Source organism: Lynx rufus, unplaced genomic scaffold, assembly GCF_022079265.1.
Source record: "Lynx rufus isolate CCGP_SWC_20201006 ecotype Redwood Valley unplaced genomic scaffold, mLynRuf1.p SCAF_11, whole genome shotgun sequence".
Taxonomy (NCBI): Eukaryota; Metazoa; Chordata; class Mammalia; order Carnivora; family Felidae; genus Lynx; species Lynx rufus.
In genome coordinates this window covers 62,883,544-62,904,378 of record NW_025814825.1, presented here as the reverse complement: position 1 = coordinate 62,904,378, position 20,835 = coordinate 62,883,544, and the positions used below count along the sequence as shown (strand labels likewise).

General features: G+C 47.5%; 1 protein-coding gene across 1 annotated transcript in view; it reads left to right on the top strand.

Annotated features, from left to right (window-relative positions):
* Positions 1 to 20,835, top strand: part of ADAM12 (ADAM metallopeptidase domain 12) — a 302,117-nt gene that overhangs the window by 210,911 nt on the left and 70,371 nt on the right. Inside the window, exons 9-11 of the mRNA XM_047072487.1 lie at positions 3,245 to 3,414; positions 6,178 to 6,262; positions 10,710 to 10,858. Coding sequence (XP_046928443.1) covers positions 3,245 to 3,414; positions 6,178 to 6,262; positions 10,710 to 10,858 — 404 coding nt within the window. The remainder of the gene's footprint in view (positions 1 to 3,244; positions 3,415 to 6,177; positions 6,263 to 10,709; positions 10,859 to 20,835) is intronic.

Below are 20,835 nucleotides of genomic sequence, written 5' to 3'. Positions count from 1 at the left end.
GACCTACTTCTGGAAGGGCTGGTCTTCCGTGCGTTTCATTTCTGCAGGCACCTCCCCTCTCACGGGAGTCTTTGTTCCCTCTCCCGAGCCGGTTGCCTGAAGGATGCGAGTTCTCGTGTCGGACCCCGCAGGGGCTTCCCTTTAATTCCACCCATTTTTTTCAGATCCGTTTCTTCCAGAAAGCCTCCCTTGCTTGAGCCCTCAAGCACAGCCCCCTCTGAATCCCTGGTTTCTGCCCTCTCTTGGGAGTTCAGTCTGTTGGAGTGAACTGTCCTAATGGCCAGGAGTCCCCAGCCTTGAGCCTCTTGCTGACCTCTGAGCAAGGGCAAGGGGACCCTCGTCTTTGTTCTTGGTGCCCCTGCTGAGCCCGGCACTCAGCAGGAGCCGAGCAAATCCTTGTCGCCGCTGCGTTTGTGGGCGAATCGATGCCACCGCTCTCGGATGCTGTCCGCCCCCATCCTGGGCCGCGTGGGCCAGGCCGACAGCCGCCAGGCCCCCGTCGAGCGTCTCCCCAGGCCTGCAGTCACAGTGGGTCATCTTGGAAGGGAGCCTGAGCACTCGCACAGAAGTGGCCGTGCTACATAGCGGTTTAAATCTGGGCGCCAGGCCCACTCTGCTCGTGTCCACATCCCGGCCACGCCAGTCCTGCCTTGAGCGGTTGCCTGATCCCTCCAGGTCTCGGTGTCTCTGAGTGTAAAACGGGGTTAATGCTAACTCTTGGTTCACAGAGCTGTCGTGAGCACTAAGAGAGCCGCGGCGTGGAAAGTCCTGAGTGCTGCGCCGAGGACGTAGTAAGTGCTCGCTGAGTGTCCGCTGTGGTTACGGGTATCAGCCATCAGCAGCCTGGGAAGAACGCTCCCAGCAGGCAGGATTGTGTATGATGACTCAGGAGGAGTAGCACGCATGACACTTGCTCAGTGACGCCGATTTGGAGAGGAAGGACCACGTGTGATATGCTGACGTGTGAAGTCTATTGTAAGGACGTGACCCGAGAGAGCCAGCAGAAATGGTAACCCGTCGTGGTACGAAAAGCTCCTTGGTTGGCCAGCACCAACGTCAGCTCTGAGAAACAATGACACATAGTCCCATACAGACCTTAGTGACCCTTCCGTACAGCCCTCATCGGAGGCACACAGTGTCCCCTTCACAGGTGACAACCCTGAAGCCCACATAGGGCATTGGCTCTGAGGTTGTCGCTTAGCAAGGCGGTGTGAGCATCGGCACTGGACACTTCACCCATCTGCCTCCTGACCACTGTTACCTTTGTGCCTGACACAGTGGGAAGTGTGGTCCCTCTGTCAAAAGGCAGCAGCCAAGACGCATGCCATCAGGATTCCAGAGGAGTCCGGGAACTTCATTCAGCCCAGGAAGCCTGGGCTGGGAGCTTACGAGTGGATACCACAGACAAGACCAAGCAATGCTTTTTTTTCCCCCCTCTCTCTCTAATTAATTTAAGTTCTAATTAGTTCCTTTAATGAACTATTGGTTAATTGCAGTATTGGTTTCAGGAGTAGACTTCAGTGGTTCATCATTTACATACAACACCCGGGGCTCATCACAAGTGGCCTCCTTCCTGCCCATCCCCCACCTAGCCCATCCCCCGCCCACCTCCCTCCATCCACCCTCAGTGTGTTCTCTGTCGTTCAGAGTCTCTTATGGTTTCTTTCCCTCTCTCTTTTTTTCTTCCCTCCCATATGTTCATCTGTTTTGTTTCTTAAATTCCACATATCACAGACCGGGCAATTCTTGATTAAAAACAAGCTGTTGGGCAGCATTTGGGTCGAAGCATTGTCTCATGAACTTATTAATGTAATGCCCATAATTGTCATCTCCTTGAAACCCAGTTGACGTTCTGCGATGTAGCTTGTGTCCCAGTCATACCCTTGTGCTCACCAGATGACCGCGGGGAGACGAGCAGGGGAAACGGCGAGCCTGCCCTCCGCGGGTTCAGCACCAGGGTCAGAGGCTCACACTTGGGGAGCTGATTGCCCTCTGGCTCACCACATTGGAATGGGGCTTAACCATCAAATGCGGAGCTTCTGTGACTTGTGTTACTTGTTGGCCCGGATCCTGGTAGAGGAAAAATGGGACGAGCTCACACCTGGAGCTTAACTTTGGCTGCTGTCATCAGCCACCTGTTTCTGCCTGGTTACCGGGCGTCTCAGAAAATGAGGACCTTCCCATTGTGTACCACCTCACCCCTCATGGGCGTTGGAAGATTTTACAGCCAGCCAGGTGATCCTGTGTCCTCAACCCCCGGGTCCTGGGCACAGAGCCACCTTCTTAGCATAACGCACTTAGGGGGCAGGAAAGTAGTTGGGGGCAACACGGAGTTCTTCCCTCTGCCCTGACCACTCATCTCGCCCTGGATAAAACTATCCCTTAGCCATTAGAAGAATTGCTCGTCCTACCTCTGACCCAGGATGATCTGCTTGTGGAGGGAGGGCTGTAGGTTGAAGTCAGGGATGTGTACAGACGGGAGACAGAATAGCAATGACAATACTTGCCTTGGGCAGGGTACCTGAGACTTTCTATCACAAGGCTGTAAATGAGGGACTTACTTTAGAAGATCTTTCCTGTGACACCTCTGGTGAGCTAGCTTCTGGCTGTGAGGAGAATGGTCAACGAAGTTCCGGAAGAAGGGTTCTGCTTATCCCTTTATTATTCCGAAAGATCTTGATTTGTTCATTTGATTAGAACCTTCTAGGTTGGTTACAAGTGACAGAATGTGATCGTGTCAGCCAAGTCTGAGTCTTTGCTGAAAAATTAATACAGATTCATTTTCAGCAACTCGTAGGTAGAACGTTTTGCTTAAAAGGAGCAAATTATTGTCCTTGGCAGTGTCTGAAAAAGCCTAATTCCCTCATTGTTTTTCTTGCCATAGTTATTAACTGGCTGTCTTTAGGCATAATGTGACTATGTTAGCAATAGTAACACATCTATATGCACATTTTAAATCACCAGTGAACTGTGTGGAACGTGTGCTTCCATACCAATAAGGGCAGACGTCAAAAAGCCTATTAACTTTGGCATCTAACTGGCCAACCACATTGGAAACCCAGTTAACACATCACTTTGTATCAGACACTGCAAATATTTCTTAAATTCTAACGCCACAGGAACAAGGGAGCAGAGAGGGATTTTTCTCACCCGGGTCAGTGAGGTTCACAACATGCAAATATGTACTAGTCTTCGTTTGAAGTTCTTATGAATGTGATCCCCAGAGGATGCCTGTCTCGGTCAGTTTTACAGACCACTGAACATTCGGATAGTGCTGGTGGGCGTCGAGGTATGGAATGACATCGACAAATGCTCGATTAGTCAGGACCCGTTCACAAGCCTCCACGAATTCCTGGACTGGAGAAAGATGAAGCTTCTACCTCGAAAATCACATGACAACGCCCAGCTTATCAGGTAGGGTGTTCGTGGTCTGTTCTTTGCTCGAAGAACGCGTGACCTCAGCGACCCCCTGTCCTGGCAGTCGCTGAAGCTGCACGCCTCTCTACAGAGCTCACTGGCTTGTACAAGGGTGTTTCCCAGCCCACAGCAGCGGGGCACATGCCATCCTGACCAAACTGTGGGTCTGTTGGGAACGTCTCCCTTTGAACCCCCTAGGAAACCTATCCCTCCAAGAGACGTCTTACGTTCTTTTTCCATCACCTGGATGTTTTCCTCTATGCAAATTTCTCTAGTCTTTGTCTTGATATAAAATTGTCCCGAGTAGGCGATTAAAAAAAAAAAAAAAGCTCATTTTCTTTCATTATTACTGAAAAATGTTTATGCAAGATGTGAGGACGATGTATTAGGATGATTATTGCCAGATGCCTGGAGAGAGGAAATGTTCATTCCTCCTCCTGTTTCTCTAGGACTCTGGTTTTCTAGATCAGAGGACCCCAGTGGTCTGCATTCTTTCGATCGCTGTGGACTGAGCATCCATCAGGAAGCCAGCACCCTTGAGGTGCTTTGAACATAACGGTGACCAGTACTGGAAGGCTCCCTGCTCTCAGGAGTCCCCAGTCCGTTGGGAGAAGGTGACAACGAACAAGGAAATTGCAGAGAGCGCTAAGTGTCACGGAGATAATAAAATGAGGGAAAACACAGCTATAATGTAACATAATATATTGGGAAGATATTCGGACACCTTTATATTTAAAGGGAAAAAAGTGTAATCATAAACTGAATTAGTAAGGAGTGGGTTTTTCCCAAAGTGACAAACTTTTTATTAAGACCCTTAAACCTTATTCTTACGTTCTCATGTAGCTCACTTCCCTGAATTGAAAGCTTCAGGGTCAGAGACACTTGTCTTAGGCAAATTGTATCTAGTTTCTTAAAAACTTACAGAAAGCTAAAAACCATTCTTACCCCATCCTCGCTTTAGAAAATGCCTGCATACAAACCGAGGCTGTTGGCATTCCCTGATAATTTACTTTGGCCATTTTCACAGGGTTGTTTGTTTTTTTTTTCCCGCCTTGGATATTTGTGGTCGCCTCATATTTTATGCATTGATTAATCCTGAACTACTAAAAGTACATTTTAGATATTCTGAGTCAGAGTATTTTGTTTTGATTTTTTTCCCCAAACGGAGTCTGTCCAACTTGAACATCTGGAAATAAATTAGCCTCTTATATAACCTTATTATTTATACGCATATATAATGGTATCTGTTAAAATGGTCTATGTGGATGTAAATACAAAACCTGTAACCCCAACCGCTGTACATATGAGTATGATAGGACGGACGGATGGACAGATGGATGGATAGATACATGCATACATACACAGATGAGGTTTTATATACACTTACTCCCTTTTGTCCAGTTGAATGCTGTCAAAATAACTAACTTTTCAAACAGTATGTGTATACCTACATATGTACATGGCCAAGATAACATGAGTAAGTCATTTAAAGATTTAAAAGAGATTCCCTTAAAGAAGATTCAACAAATACAAACAATGTGGGTTTTTTTTTAATTTTTTAATGTTTACTTATTTTTGAGAGACAGAGTGTGAGTGGCGGAGGGACAGAGGGAGAGACCCAGAATCCCAAGCAGGCTCTAGGCTCTGAGCTGTCAGCACAGAGCCCAACACGGGGCTTGAACCCACAAACCTCAAGATCACGACCTGAGCCAAAGTCGGACGCTTAACCGGCTGAGCCACCCAGGTGCCCCACAATGCCATTTCTCTCTAACAGATGGGAATGACCTTGGACACTTCACTGACTGAGCCACGCAGGCACCCCTGACAAATACAAACAATGTTTAATTTGTAATGCAAGAGGGTCGAATGAACAACGCTTGCATGAAACAAGCCTTGATGTCATTGGACTCATTGATCAGGTTAAGAATCCACAGGGGGGGAAAGCCGGTACCTGAGCCATAACGTCCCCTCCTGGAAACTTCTTCTGGTGTAGTAAGGCTTTGTGGCTGCTTATTCTACATTGACTCCAGAGGAGCAGTCATTTCTCTGCTGATTCCCCTTTTGCCAACTACGTTAGCATCACACTTTAAAGAGTTCGGGTTTCTGGCCTAATTGTAACGTCACACAGGAAAGCAAACTTCAGCTACATCAGGAAGTCTAGTGAACCACCACATGCATTTCATTTAGTTACCAGTGATTCTCTGTGATGGCCTCAGCGCTTCATTAGCAGGCATTGTTCAAAAGGAGTAGCTCCTGGGGCGCCTGGATGGCCCTGTCGGTTCAGTGTCTGACTCTTGGTTTCAGCTCAGGTCACGATCTCATGGTTTGTGGTCAAGCCCTATGTCGGGCTCTGTGCTGACTGTGCAGAGCCTGCTTGGGTTTCTCTCTCTCTCTCTCTCTGTCTCAAAAATAAATAAGTAAACATTAAAAACAACAACAACAAAAAAAAGGAGCAGCTCCTTCCAGTCCACGGGGAATAGGCAGGATACGACTTGTAAGAACAAAGGTCACAGCTGGTCGTTGGCCGAGCCTCGCAAACAGAAATCTGAAAGGAGTATGAGACCACGATGCGAAGTCAATTTTAAAGGAACCGAGGCTCCAAATCACCTGCAAACACCCCCTCATGTGGCTGTTTTCATTTGGGTACCTCTTCTTGCTCTGACTCTTACTGGGACGCAGGAATGTCCAACAGAATCTCAAACGTTAGGAAATGACTTCATCCCGTATTAATTTAAGAATGGCTTTTTGTCTGTTTCCTAGTGGGGTTTATTTCCAAGGGACCACCATTGGCATGGCACCCATCATGAGCATGTGCACAGCAGAGCAGTCCGGAGGAATCGTCATGGTAAGTCAAGGGCACCAGGGAGCTGACGTTGGTGCTCCAGACACTTCCCTCGCTGTCTCGGGACAGCCCGCTTTTATCAGACTCGGTAAAATGAGGCCTTTTTCTTAAATGGCTTTTAGATGTAATTCCGCCTTATTTTCTAGCTCCGTTGATGATCTTCCATACCCCATAATGTTTCAGGGACTCTTTATTAAAAACACCAAGTCAAGGGGCGCCTGGGTGGCTCAGTCGGTTAAGCGGCCAACTTCGGCTCAGGTCATGATCTCGCGGTCCGTGAGGGCTGTGAGTTCGAGCCCCACGTCGGGCTCTGTGCTGACAGCTCAGAGCCTGGAGCCTGTTTCAGATTCTGTGTCTCCCTCTCTCTGACCCTCCCCTGTTCGTGCTCTGTCTCTCTCTGTCTCAAAAATAAATAAATGTTAAAAAAAAATTAAAAAAAAACAAAAACAAAAAAACACCAAGTCACACACAAGTGAGGTGAGTGTGTAAAAATAACTCAGTGGAAGCCCGTCTGCCCCTTTTTTGGAGCAGAAGTTTCAGCTGGGGTCTTGGTCCAAGCATTTCAGTCCAGGATGCCTCCCGGCATTGGGATGAGCCAGGACACGGGGTTGCCCTCCTCATTCGGTTTCTTAGACAGACTGTGGTCTCACCAAACATTACTACCAGAATAGTTTTCTGATGGTTCTGTGTCCAAGGCCCAACAGCCAAAAGTCTGAGGTTTTTAACTGTTTACCACTGCACATGCTTGACCCACCTCCTAGCCAGTGTCCAATTTGTCTTTATAATAACATTAATCTTGGAAGGCAGATACTTAGGTTTATTGATTTGTAAGGATATTTTTGTCATATGTGGGCTCTATACGTTTATACAAGGGAGCAAAACAGGAAGAATATTTGGGGCTTGTTTCTTACGAATTTAAGAGGGAAAGAGCTTTGATATGCTACCCAACAGGGGACTCCTGTTCCACTCCATCCGTTACTTAGAGAAAAGGTTTCACCTCATGCTGGTGCTGTCCCTCTTCCGAAAATATAGCGGCCCCTTTGCACCAGCCCTCAGCCAGGGCGTATTCTCGGAGACCAGTCTGACATCCCCGTTGAACGAACAGAACCTTGCCCTTCTAAGAAACCATGGTTTCCTCCACACTCTTTTTCCAAACAGAACCTTTCTGAATACTCCATTGTATTAAGGAGCAGAAGGAGTAATGTTCTGCTGACTCTTATTTTCCTTCCGTACTGCCCGACCTAATCTTCTTAGCGAACATACATAACAAATGTTGTCTCTTCTCTGATAAGTGTTGCTAATTCCTATAAACACGCACTGAACATATAAGCCGGAGAGGCCTTTGGGAAAAGCGTGGTCACTCTGGATTTCTGGCTTGTACAAGCTACCCTCTGGTTTTCTTTGAACTTACAAGCCCTGTGTGTGCTCTCCACCGTGGAAGTCCCTGGAAAGATTGCTTTTTGTTGGTGCCAGGTTAATTTCAAGTCAGATCCTGACTATATTTTTACAGAGGAGCCTGTAAAATTTTAAGAGGGAATAATTTTCTGTTTCATGGCTCCATGGTCAGTTGCTCCTGACTTTGCCACTTAAAATGGGCATAAATATTTTTTAGAGCTGAAACTGAATTCCTCATAAGCATAGCAGACTCTGCCGTTTGGGGTGTTTAAACATTTTTATAACCATTCTGATCATATTTAAGTGGCTTTCTTCGGTTTGTATCCCTTATTCTGTTTCCATACAAGCGCTTGATCAAGATTCCTCCTTTAAAAAGCATACAGAAAAGCCTGGTTTTTTTTTTTTTCAAATGGATGAAAATGAACGTGGCAGATATAAGCAAATATGTGGACGGCAGTGGCAATCAGGTCAAGATCAAAGTTCATCAACAGGAAATATGTTTGACCTACATGGCAGCGGTGAAGGTCATCCTTAGACACATCCTTTGTCTGCCCCACTTAGGAGAGAGGCGTCAAGTGGGACGGAAGGCCACAGCCCCTTTAATCCTATAAAATTCCTGAGATAAATGAGCTCAATGTTTTGGCCAGACCTGAAACTTCTAGACTCACATTCTCCTATTATGTCTCTGGAATTAAGTTCATGGGTGTTCCATGTGACTATGCCTGCTTCAAGGACTCACAAATCTAAGAGGAAGGAAATCAGGTAGCGAAGAAGCAAGAATCCCTATCAAATTGAAAAGATGAGTTCCACTACTGTTTCGCTATCTTTTTAAGATAGAGCAAATCATTAATTCAGTAACTTAAAGCCATGCCTTTGTATCTAACTGAACTAAAACAATCTAGGTTTGGGGATGATGCCGTAAATAAAGAGGTAGGTGGGGCGCCTGGTTGGTTCAGTCAGTTAAGCGTCTGACTCTGAATTTTGGCTCAGGTCATGATCTCACGGTTCATGGGATCGAGCCCTGCATCGGGCTCTGTGCTGACGGTGCGGAGCCTGCTTGGGATTCTCTCTCCCTCTGTCTCTGCCCCTTCCCTGCTCACTCTTTCTCTCTCTCTTTCAAAATAAATAAACTTGAAAAAATATTTTAAAATATATTTTAAAAATAATTAATTTAAAAAGTTTTTTTTTTCTTATTACAAACCTAAACTGTTTGTCAGGGTCCCTTGAGAGACAATTCTGTTCATAATCACCTATCCGTGAGACAGTGTAAAACAATTTGGCAATTGAAAACAAACACAGGCCATTTGGTGATACAAAAGAATCAAATAATCGTTTTTAAAGGACGAATTCCTTGAATTTTGTGCCAGAGCATGTGAAATGTGGCCCTCCACATTCCTAGGTTGATGACTTTCCCTTTGCCAACCTGTGTTATTCTTGAGAATTGATTTCCTGAAACATACTTGTGAAGCTTCCTACAACAGGAAACTGTAAAATCTAAACAAAGTAATTTATTAGGAATTTCATCCATTCTAAGAATTTGACTTGGTTCCGTGATGTGCTGCTCTCGTCTTAGACTCAGGGCTGAAAAGGGGCAGCTACAGCTATAAGCAAGAACCTATAATAATCTTTTAGGAGCACGCCTTTACAGGGGGCCCCGCAAAGGTTATCTGTGTCAGGAATGATGCTTTCTCCAAAGCTCGGTGTCACTGTTTCCTGGCAGTTTCTTGGAAAACCCCTTATCTCTTTCCTGGGAGGCACAAAGCAGTATTTGAATAAGGGACCTTCTTTGCTCTGCGATGTGCAGCCCTTTTCAGAAACACCACCGATGGGCCCAATTTCTGCAAATCACATTTAGTAATGAACAGTTTTCGTGTGTTCAAGTTAAGGAACGATATTTTAATAATTAGCGTTGAATAATTTAGTAATGATACTGTAAGTAACAATAATTTCCAGTATCTGTTTAGCCAAGCCAACCACGTACTCCGTTAAGATAGGGGTGGGCATACAATGCTTGCTAGACGGAGAGACCACCTTCCAAAACCCATCAAAGGGTAGAACGAACCCCCGGAAGCAAGAGTGAGAGAATAAGGCTGCTTCGGTCCATTTCCAAAGTCTGCAAGAGACCAGCAAGAAAGAGGCATAACTGGTCTACCATCTAATTCAGTGAATCTTCAGGTTATTCAATGTGGTTAGCTTTTTTTGTGTGAATTCTTGTGAATTTTCCAAGTATCCTTCTTTTTTTTTTTTAATTTTTTAAGTTAATTTATTTTGAGAGAGACAGAGTGTATGGGAGGGGCAGAGAGAGAGGGAGAGAAAAAGAATCCCAAGCAGGCTCCTCGCAGACAGTGCAGGGCCAGACGTGGGGCTCGAACTCACAAACTGCGAGATCATGACCCGAGCTGAAGTCGGACCCTTAACCACCTGAACCACCCAGGCGCCCCTCAAGTATCCTTCTCTACCAAGTAGACAGGAGGGGTGTGCTCAGTAATACCTGCTCAGGTCTTATTTAGAATGTCACAAAGTATAGGGGCGCCTGGGTGGCTCAGTCACTTAAGCATCCACCTTCAGCTCGGGTCATGATCTCACGGTTCGTGGGATCGAGCCCGGAGTTGGAGCTTGTGTTGACAGTGCGGAGTCTGCTTGGGATTTTCTCTCTCCCTCCCTTTTGGCCCCTCCTCCAGCCCCCCCCCTCAAAATGGATACATAAACTTTAAAAAGAAAGAAAGGTGTTTTATAAGAGACTGTGGGGAACAGAATGGAGATGATTGCCTTGAGTATTTCACATAAAGACATAAGGAGTCCTAAGTGTATCCGTGATGTAGGCATTCCTCTGCAGAAGAGACCCCAAACTGGCTTAATAAAATAGGTCAGATCGTTTTTTAAGTTTGAACTAAATAATGGGGCTCTATATTTGTTCCTTTTAGGGGATTGGATTCGGTCAAGTGTTGACATAATTCGGTCAAGTGGTCAATGGCAGGGGAGAGAAGTAGACAGGGGCTGGGGAAAAGGCCAAGGAGATGTGAACTATACATTGTGTTCTTGTGTTTGCTTTGAGGACCATTCAGACAGCCCCCTTGGCGCAGCTGTGACCCTGGCACATGAGCTGGGCCACAATTTCGGGATGAACCATGACACTCTGGAAAGAGGCTGTGGCTGCAGTGTGGCTGCTGACAAAGGAGGCTGTATCATGAACCCTTCAACCGGGCAAGTACCGACATTTCTCTACTTGTAGAGCTGGGCCTGACGTGGAAGTGCATATTGGGAAATTGCTGAGCGAAAATCTCCCTGGTTTCCTGGCAAGAGCACCCATGGAAACTTCCAGAAAGAAGTCCCTTCCTAAGTAGCAAGAGTGAACTGCACTCCTCTGAGAAGGTCATAGGCAACCAGATGGCAATGCCACATGGCATAAGGATGGACTTCTCTGAGAAGTGGCGGGGGTGGGGGAGGGGTAGACACTGTCTTTGTTTAGAAATTGAGACATTATCCTACAATCTGAGCACATGTTTTCTATTTGAGCCCATAGCTCCAGTGCCCCAGCCATCCTAGGGCCTGGAAACTCGCTGGGCAAAGGGGTCAAGGTTAGATGGGTCACACGTCCTTCAGAACGTGCTAGTGGGGGAGTGTTTCTTCCCTCAGGGTTGGCCCAATGACGTCTCTGAAATACATCGATAGCACGGGGGCGGGGGGGGGGGGGGGGACAGGTACCAGCGTCCCTATATCTGATGCATCCACCTTATTGGATCCGAGAGGTTTCAATGACGTGACTGCTCCCTTTCAGTAAATTACATCTTTCTTCCTCATGGAATGCCTTTCAGAAACTCTAGACTTGGTTCACCCAGGAAAAAAGGAAGATAGTTTCACTAAGGTACCATTCAAATGAGGTGGAAAGAGACATCACGTGGAGTGATTGAGTACAGGTTCTGATTAGATCCCCAAGCCTCCACGAGCCCATCCCAAACCCGAGTGCTGTGCTGATGTGGGGAGATTTTCATTAGGAAAAGAGAACACGCACTCACTTGTTACCATCTCCTTTTTTTATACCTGAATGAGACCTTCCCAGCGCTTGTCTTCACGGCACTTTCCTGGTGAAGCTCGCTCTCTGGGCTTGCTGAAGGCCGCACTACCATGGGAAGCCAGTCCGGACTTACAGTCCAAAGACTGGCCTCTCTGAAGACCTACTGGCAGGGGGCCAGGCCTGGCGTGAGGGGGGGGACACCTGCCAGAGTCATAAGGCCCCAGGAGAGGGATGGGTTGTTACAAAATGCAGTTATGCCTTGGCAAGCAGCAGCTTTGGGGGGCTCCTCAGCTGGCTCCTAGGGCATCACATTCCCCCCAAAAACAAAGACTGGGCGGCGCTGCACATCGTCCCTGCGTGAGAAGTGTTCGTGAGGCATCTCCTTGTCACCTTATTAGCAAGTTACTGCTTCTCTTCACCGCCATTAGCACAGAGCCTTCGGGGATGCATGCTTTTTGCCTCTGGTTCTGTCTTCAGCATGATTCAAGGGAGTCACCAAGACCTTGTAGAGGAACTTGCTCTGAGTCTGTGATAACAGAAGCCAAGAACCTGAGCCCAAAGTGCTAGTACCTTAGGCCAACAGCAACAGGAAATGAAATATTGCAAAACCCTAGATACTAACAAGGGAGCTCCCCAAGAGGGACGCAGGCTTCTCTGAGAAAGTGTGTAGGACTCTTGTCATGTAAACAGTCCAGGCAGAGGCAAGATAACTATCTGCTGGGCATTTGGGGCAAAGAATTCCTTCTTAGGATGTGAGGTTGGGCCAGGGGCCTGTAGGTATCTCCTTTTTCCTGTGGAATACTGGCCAGACAGACCCCAGCATCACTGGCCAGCTTGCTGCGTGAATCTCAGACAAGGAAGCTGGTAGGAAGTTAACATACAACTGAGTGGTCTTCAGGCTTTCTCATTCCTGATGAACTCCAAGTGGCTACAGAAAATTCTGTTTCCTTAATTTCCCTGATGATCAAATAGGCACCAAACATTAGCCTCTATTCCCCCCACAAGCGGTTTCCAGTGACTAATATTGTGTATGTTTTACAATTCTTGATAAACTTGGCAGACGGAAGAGAGGAAAATCTAGACTGGGAACCCTGGACTGAGATTGAAGAGACCGAGTAGCCCCTGTTCTGATACCAATTGTTCTGGGTAATACAGGCAAATGGGTAACCCCTCTGTCTTCCCATTCTTCATCAGGAAAATGAGTGAGCTAGTCTTTTTCCTTCCTTCCTTCCTTCCTTCCTTCCATCCATCCATCCATCCATGCATCCATATTCATCCATCTCTCCATCTTTTCATCATCTCATCCATACCTCCACCCATCCTTCCACTTACTTGTTCACATAGTCAACAAATATTTTTGACCCCTGGGCCTATTGTCATGGGGAACACACAGAGGAGGGAAACCCTACGGCTCTAAAAATTATATGATTCCGGAGGCACAAACAGCAAGACCTACTTTCGGATACTCCCTATAAGTTTGTGTAAAGCCCTTCAACTGAGAAAGTCTTCATGGCGGTGTTAAAGGATAGGAGCCAAATGACCCTGGAGATACTCGAAATTCATAGGTAGAAATGCTATTGTTAAGAGCTCAGCAAATTATTTCAAAGGGTTTTTCCCCCCTTACCAGGGGTTTGCTAATAGCTTTTACTTGATTTATATCTTATTAGCAATTTCTCAGTTTTCTCTTTTGCTGAGCTTGTGCTTTTGTGTAAATCTCTTCTATTTGGTTCTCATTTATGATCCCACATTCCTGTCCAGAGAGTGGTGTTTTTAATTTTCTCAGATGGAAAGAAACTTCCTAAAGCAAGTGGGTGAATTAATCACAAAAGTCCACAGTGAGGGGGAGGTCAAGCCGCCCAGGCAACCCTCAGCCATCCATCACCCATCGGAGACCTTCCAGGCTGCTTTTAATCTGCAGTATTATCTCAACGTGGTCATTCTCTTACCTCACAGGGGCCCCTCGAGAGCAGCGGAGTGGATTAAATGAGATCACGTGTCTTTGTAAATTGTAAATCACTCCACAAATACACGGTGGTAGTATTGCTATTATTGTTTAGCTCACAGGGGTGTTGGAACCATTGAGACGTTGAGGGCCTCTTCCAGAAGCCTTGTGCTCAGCTGCTGGAAAGCACTTTCGTTCCCACTAAAGGTCCCTCAGCAACTCGCCCACGGTTTCTCTGTGAATGGCTTGTTGTCAACCGGCCCACATCCAAACGCCAGCCCTCCTCCTGACTTCCTCTGCACCACTGATTCAGGCACCGGCAGCAAACGTTAAAAAATGTTATTCGAGTCGTAGCCTCGAAGGTGAGCCTCGAATAGAGACGAATCGGTGACTGCTTTAATGATACTCAGATCTTCCCGAATCACAAAGAACCAAGTATCGCGGATGTTTTCGAGGGGAAAAGCACAACCCTTGATGTACCGTGTTTATTCCTTATCGAGGCATTCCAGAATCCCAACTCCGAAACATTCGCCGCCTGCCGTCATTGACAAATGGGACCCAAAGCCCTGGGAAAACTACGCTGGCATGCAGTCCTGCTACAACGGGGTGTTACGACTTGGGGCACATCTTACAGGCTAGTTGGAGGGGGGGTTCCGTACAGGTTGTACCATTAATTACTGCAAGGTCGGCCGTGTGTGCGAGCATGTGTTTTATGTCTGTGGATAGTTAACATGAAGACCTGCCTTGGAAATTACTCTTTGGCAAAAGCAGTCTCTGAGGATTCGTGTGGGAGTTTAAACTCAATTGAGTCCATCCATTAATGAGCTCCGTGGAGCATTTGGTCTGAAAGGGTTTGAGGACAAAGCATGCCACATTTATGGGAGGAAGAAAAATGTGAAGAGTTTGAACGCTTTTGGAAAAGATTACTTAGCGTCGTTGTAAACGTCACTTCCCAGAGTGGACCAAAAAAAAAAAAAAAAAAAAAAAAAACCAAAGCAGTATTGGCATTCAAGACCTACTCTCAGAGCTTCCTTTATTTTTTGCAGGAAGTTTTCTGTTAAAAAGAGTTGGAGTCAGAGAGCCTCTCATGGCGGGAATGTAGCTGAGTCTGAGGCTCATACCGACCCAGCTCCTGTGGGATATCACACGCCCTGATGCTCAGATGTCAGGGTGACAACCTTGAACGGGACAGACCCCCTTCTTGCCTCCTGGAGCTTGCACTCTCTTGGGCAAGACAGACTTGAAAAACAATAAATTAAAAACCACAAGTTAAAAGGAGCGCTTTGAAGGACACACAGGAAGAGGGTGGAAAGGAAACGCATGGGCTAGGGGCCCCCCCTTTTATTAGGGGGCTTGGGGCAAAGCTCTCTTGGAGGTGACAGTTAAGCAAAAAGCAAAAGGAAGAGAGGGATGGAGGGGGGAGGTCGTGCAGTTGGGTGGAGGGGACCGGAGGCCAGGGGCTCCTGGGGCTGGATCCGGATGGGGGTGGGGCCTGGAGGCCTGGGGAGCTGGTGCCTGCTGGAGACGAAGGGGGTGGGGGGCGGCCGAGCGAGCAAAGCCCAGTCCACCAGACAGGGACGTGGTTTTGTCTCCACGGCAATGAGAAGTCGTTGGAGGGTTTTAGGCAAAGCAAAACTATGATCTGACTTCCCTTTTAAGATTTCTTCGCTTCTTTTTTTAAGGTTATTTATTTATTTTGAGAGAGAGAGTGCAGGGGGAGGGCAGAAGGAGTGGGAAAGAGAGAATCCCAAGCAGGCTCTGCGCTGTCAGCACGGAGCCTGACGTGGGGCTCGATCCCGCGAACCGGGAGATCATGAACCAAAATGAAATCAAGAGTCAGACGCTCAGCTGACTGAGATACCCAGGCAGCCCGAGATTTCTTCACTTTTAAGATCACTAGCATTCAAGCTATTATGGCTTGCCAAATTAAGCGGTTTGTGTCTATTTTTATAAAGGCAGGACATGCTTCTTGGAAAACCTAAGTAAGCGCGACAGGGTGTAAAGTCTGGTGTATTTTGCTGTAGTTAATAGGCATGAGGGATTCAATGAGAAGCGTCTTACATCAGCACCCCAGGCTGCGCGCCCCACACTCTCGCCTCCCAGCTTTGCATACGTGATGTACAAAATGCTGTTCTCTCTAGGATGTCGTTTTGCTTTCCTTACACCAAGCATCCTTTGAGGACTCAACTTCAAAGAGCCACGGAAGAGCCCTTTCACACTCCGTGGGTGGGTATCCAAAAGGAATTACTGCAGAGTTGTCGTGCTGATGCTAAGGGTGAGGTTTGGGGCTCTTTGGGTTTTGTTGAATCCAGACTGGCAAATGGCTCCGAAGCAAAGGATGTGCTCCCCCGCTGCCAGCAGAGAGTGGAGAGCCCCAGGGTGTGCACCCAGGAGACTGCAGGCTAAGAAACTCAAATGAGCATGACCCCTTGCTCTCCAGCGGTGTAAATGATTTACATTAAGCTGAGGTTGGACGTTCAGGAATAACGTCCACAACTGGATCAGATAACCGCGTTTAAGCACAAAGCGCTGCCGTTCTGTGTCCTCAAAAGTTTGTATAATTGGCTCCTTCAGTTCCATTTAATTCGATTCAGGAAACGTTCGTTGCATACCTGCTCGCGACACAGCTGTCTGGACGTGTAGCACATCTGGATGGCCCCCGCCCAGGTTCGGCCTCCCCCCGTGACTCTGACTCAGGACAAGCCCGCTGCCAGGAAATGGGGTGAGGCAACCAAGCATAGTGAAGCCACTCGTTTACTCAACTGGGATTTACTGTGCCCCTGTGTGCCTGCCAGGTCCTAGGGAGCAGAGTAGGGGCACAGACCCAGAAGGAACCTTGACTTCTAAGAACTCGTGACAGGCAAGTAGACTGCTGATTACATAACAGAGCCTCAGGACTCTGACGGGGGACGTTTTTGGTGCCGTAAGGCTCACCGCAGAGGCGCCTGATCTGATCTATTTATAAGGTCCTGGGTTTCGTGGCACCTCTTCTAGAAGCGTATGCCTGTACAAAATAAGGAGGCATGTCTAAACATAACTATAAGACCATGTCACACTTTCAGAACACCACCACCAACAACACTAATCCATTGTGAACTGGGAGCAGAAGTTGGAAGGGACTGGGGCGCCTGGGTGGCTCAGTCGGTTGAGCATCCGACTTTGGCTCAGGTCATGATCTCGCGGTTCATGAATTCAAGCCCCGCGTCAGGCTCTATGCTGACAGCTCAGAGCCTGGAGCCTGCTTCAGATTCTGTGTCTCCCTCTCTCCCATGCTCATGTTCACTTGCTCTCTCTCTCTCTCTCTCTCTGTCTCTCTCTCTGTCTCTCTCTCTGTCTCTCTCAAAAATAAACATTCTTTAAAAAAAAGTTGGAAGGGATGGTGGGCAGGGAACACATTCTGGGATACAATCCAGTCTGAACCCTAAAGAACCGAATGAGGTCAGGAGGACTCCCCCCGGGGGATTTCTAGCTCACATTGCTGGGAAACTGGATTTCTGTTTGAGGAGACTTCTCTCTGAAAATGTGTTTCAAGGAACTAAAATGAACTGCTCAGTGAAAGATTCCTCAGAATTGGGGATGTGGTGGGAACTGATAGAAATTGGCTGTATTTGGGAAGTCTCTACTCTATGTAGAACTTGCTTTCTTGAAGAATAGTGCAGGATCCGTGTAATTAAAACTCACCCCCGCCCCCGAACGCTGAGGAACTGAGATCATGAAACACATTTATCAGAAGGGGATTTTGTAAGAAGGGGACTGTGGTAAATCATTTCCCCATATTGTCTCTTCATTTGAAGGTGATTATTGTTTTCTCAATGAAAAGTTTGGGAAAAGCTTCATGTCATTCTTCAAAGTATAGGGGGATACATGGACATTTTTATTCAAGGAGAGGACAAAGGGGGAACAGCGACAAAATGAAGAACTCTAGTAACATTAAAACACTACCGCCCAGAACCAGTTTAATTACCCAGCCAGAGTAATTTAGTTGGCTGCATCCCGACATTATCATAAGAGGGAAATGAACTGGCAGGAGAGATTCTCGAAAAGAGTTCAAGAGGGCGCATCACTATGGAGAACGTTCTTGTTCCTCTCTGTGTAATTGGGTGTTGCTCACTGTAAAATACAGACGTTTGTCTGCAACTCATGCCGAGTTGGAATACTCAGAGTCCCTGCCCAAGAGCCCAGTAGAATCACCCTCCTCTCTTAAGATGGGCACAAAACAGAGAGGTCAAACTGGGGAGATGGGTCAGCATGGCCACTGCTCCTTAAATATCCCATTCGGGGGAAATGCACATGGGAGAACTTGACTTTGACCCTCAAGGATTGGATTCCACCGTCCTCGTTCATCAGTCACCTGGGTGTCATTTGTCGGGTATCGCACATATCTTTAAAATGCCCATTCTAAGGATAAGAAAGCTGAGGCTCAGAAAGTTAAATGTACTGCCTACATTTTCAAAACAACCCAACTGGAAGCCCCAGGACAGAAGGCTGAGTCCCCAGGTCCCAAGCCCCTGCCTTTCCACTTTCCTGTTACTTACCTCAAATCAAAATGCCACTGCTTTGCAGCAGCTAAGCCTCAGGAAGAGGAGAAGGGCGTCTATCCTGAGGTGGTGGTCAGAGAAGAGTGCTGGGCTTCCTCCCAGCTGCAGGCTTCGAGGGAGCTCCGCACAGCTGGGCTCCACGCATCGAGGCTGAGGACAAGTGCGGGAGCTGTGCAGTTCAGTCCTACCGGTGTGTTTGCCGCATGGACGTGGTGGCCACAGCCGTGTTTGGGTTTCGTCTGTGGCCTGAAGCCTTCTCAGTAGAGAGCAGTGTCCCTGCACGACTTCTGGGAGGCAGGAAAACTGCCCCAGTTTTAAAGCGTTTAGTTCTACAAACTTCCTTCAACTTATATTACAACAGCAGAGAATTATTTCCTGTCATTGCTCGTTAATCCAGCATTTTATTTGTGGTAGAACATGTGCGAAAACATTACAGCTGAAATTCTGCCAGTGCTTCCCTCCCCCCTCCCACACACCACACACACACACACACACACACACACACGTGGCTTCCTCCTCTGCCCCGGGCGTATGGCACGGAGGCCACGACATGAGGTCAAGGGTAAATTTTGGGCCTCTCTGCCACCCAGCAATATCCATCAGGACCCACTTCAAGCTCCACCAGGTCAGAAATTTTGTTTTGTTCTTACTAAATCCTCATCCCCAGCACCTAAAACAGTGCCTGGCACATAGTGAAGTGCAGTAAATACTTCTTGAATCAAAGCATGGATGGATAGAAGGATGGGTCAGTAGATGAATGGATAATGGTGAGTGGAATGATAGATGGGCGTGTGGGTGGGTGGATGGATTGGAAGGAAGGAAGGAAGGAAGGAAGGAAGGAAGGAAGGAAGGTGGACTGATGGATGGATGGATGGATGGAATGATGGAAGGAAGGAAGGGAGGGGAAGAGGGATGGGAAGGAAGGAAAGAAGGAAGAAAGAATGGTGGGTGGACGGATGGATGGATGGAATGATGGAAGGGAGGGAGGGAAAGAAGGATGGGAAGGAAGGAAGGAAAAGGAGGGAGGGAAGGAAGGGAGAACAGTGGGTGGACTGACGGATGGATGGATGGATGGAATGATGGAAGGAAGGGAGGGAGGGGAAGAAGGATGGGAAGGAAGGAAGGAAGGAAGGAAGGAAGGAAGGAAGGAAGGAAGAATGGGTGGACTGATGGATGGATGGAATGATGGAAGGAAGGGAGGGAGGGGAAGAAAGATGGGAAGGAAGGAAGGAAGGAAGGAAGGAAGGAAGGATGGGTGGACTGATGGATGGATGGAATGATGGAAGGAAGGGAGGGAGGGGAAGAAGGATGGGAAGGAAGGAAGGAAAGGAGGGAGGGAGGGAAGGGAGAACGGCGGGTGGACTGACGGATGGATGGATGGATAGTGGTTGCAGCACAATCAGATGTATGCAGAGTGAGGCCATCTTTCCACCTTCCGTGTAACGGCTAAACCTCCGGGGTGAAGGCTGAGCCTGTGGTCTCTTACACTAACCAGCCTTCGCAGCACTGCCGTTTTCATTTGTTGTATATCCCACATCATTCTACAGTGGATTTATAATAGCTTCAAGAATAGATACGATATAATAAATAGAAAAGCAAAAACAAAATGAAAAATAAAAATAAAAAAGAATGAGAGCTGAGAACCCCCAGGGAAATGGGTGGCAAATCGGTGGCTGGGTCCATTGCTTTTCTCGTACATGCTCCATGGAGATCAGAGTGACCAGAGCAATTTGCTTTCAAACAGTGGGGTCCTTTCTGAAGCGTCTCCCCTGAAAGCCTTTGCTTAATTTAGCAGAAGTGAGAGGAGACGGGACAAAAATATAAAATCTACAAGTAGTGGTAAGGGACGCCTTCCATGATAAGGTGGCTCAGTCAGTTAAGAGTCCAACTCTTGGTTTCGGCTCAAGTCATGATGTCACAGTTCATGAGTTCGAGCCCCACGTTCAGCCCTGCACTGACTATGCAGAGGCTGCTTGGGGTCCTCTCTCTCTCTCTCTCTCTGCCCCTCTCCGTGGCTTGTTATCTCTCTCTCTTTCTCTCAAAATATGAATGAATGAATGAATGAATGAATGAATGAATGAATGAAAGTAGTAGTAAGAGTAATGCCTTGTAGACTTTATGGGCCACTCTCCAGTCTGCAAAGAACTTTCATATCTCCTTCTCATTTGATTGTGCCTGAGAGGAAAGGGCAAATACAATCGCCTCCATTTTACAGATGAAAAAAAACTGAAGTTTGAGGAGCCTAGTGGCCCCATAGCGGGTCAGGACCAGACTCTAGATGTCAGCCCACAGCTTCCGGTTCTTGGCCCCTTCCTTCACACCTCCCCGGGTGTCTCTGAGCGGAGGGGACTTTGGTTCCCAATCACGGGGGTGGGGGTGGGGCCACGGGCCAGTCCTTCACCCTTCTTGAGTTCTGGCTTGCCCTGAGGGCGACTCCCCTGTCAAGGAGCCCGGCGAGGCGAGACCAGGGCTCGTACAAACTTCAGCCCTGGTTGGGTGGCTTGGAGGTGGCTGGCCGTGACCGCCTTCCTCTATCACATTTGATGAAACGTGTCTTCCCTGTTACAGACTCAGAGTCAGCAGAAACAACTGGCATCATCTTCGCAGGTCTGTCTGCTAGGGTGGGGGGAAAGAACAGAGTTATCTTGGACGCGCACCCTGTCCCTCATTGACCTCTGGATCTGTC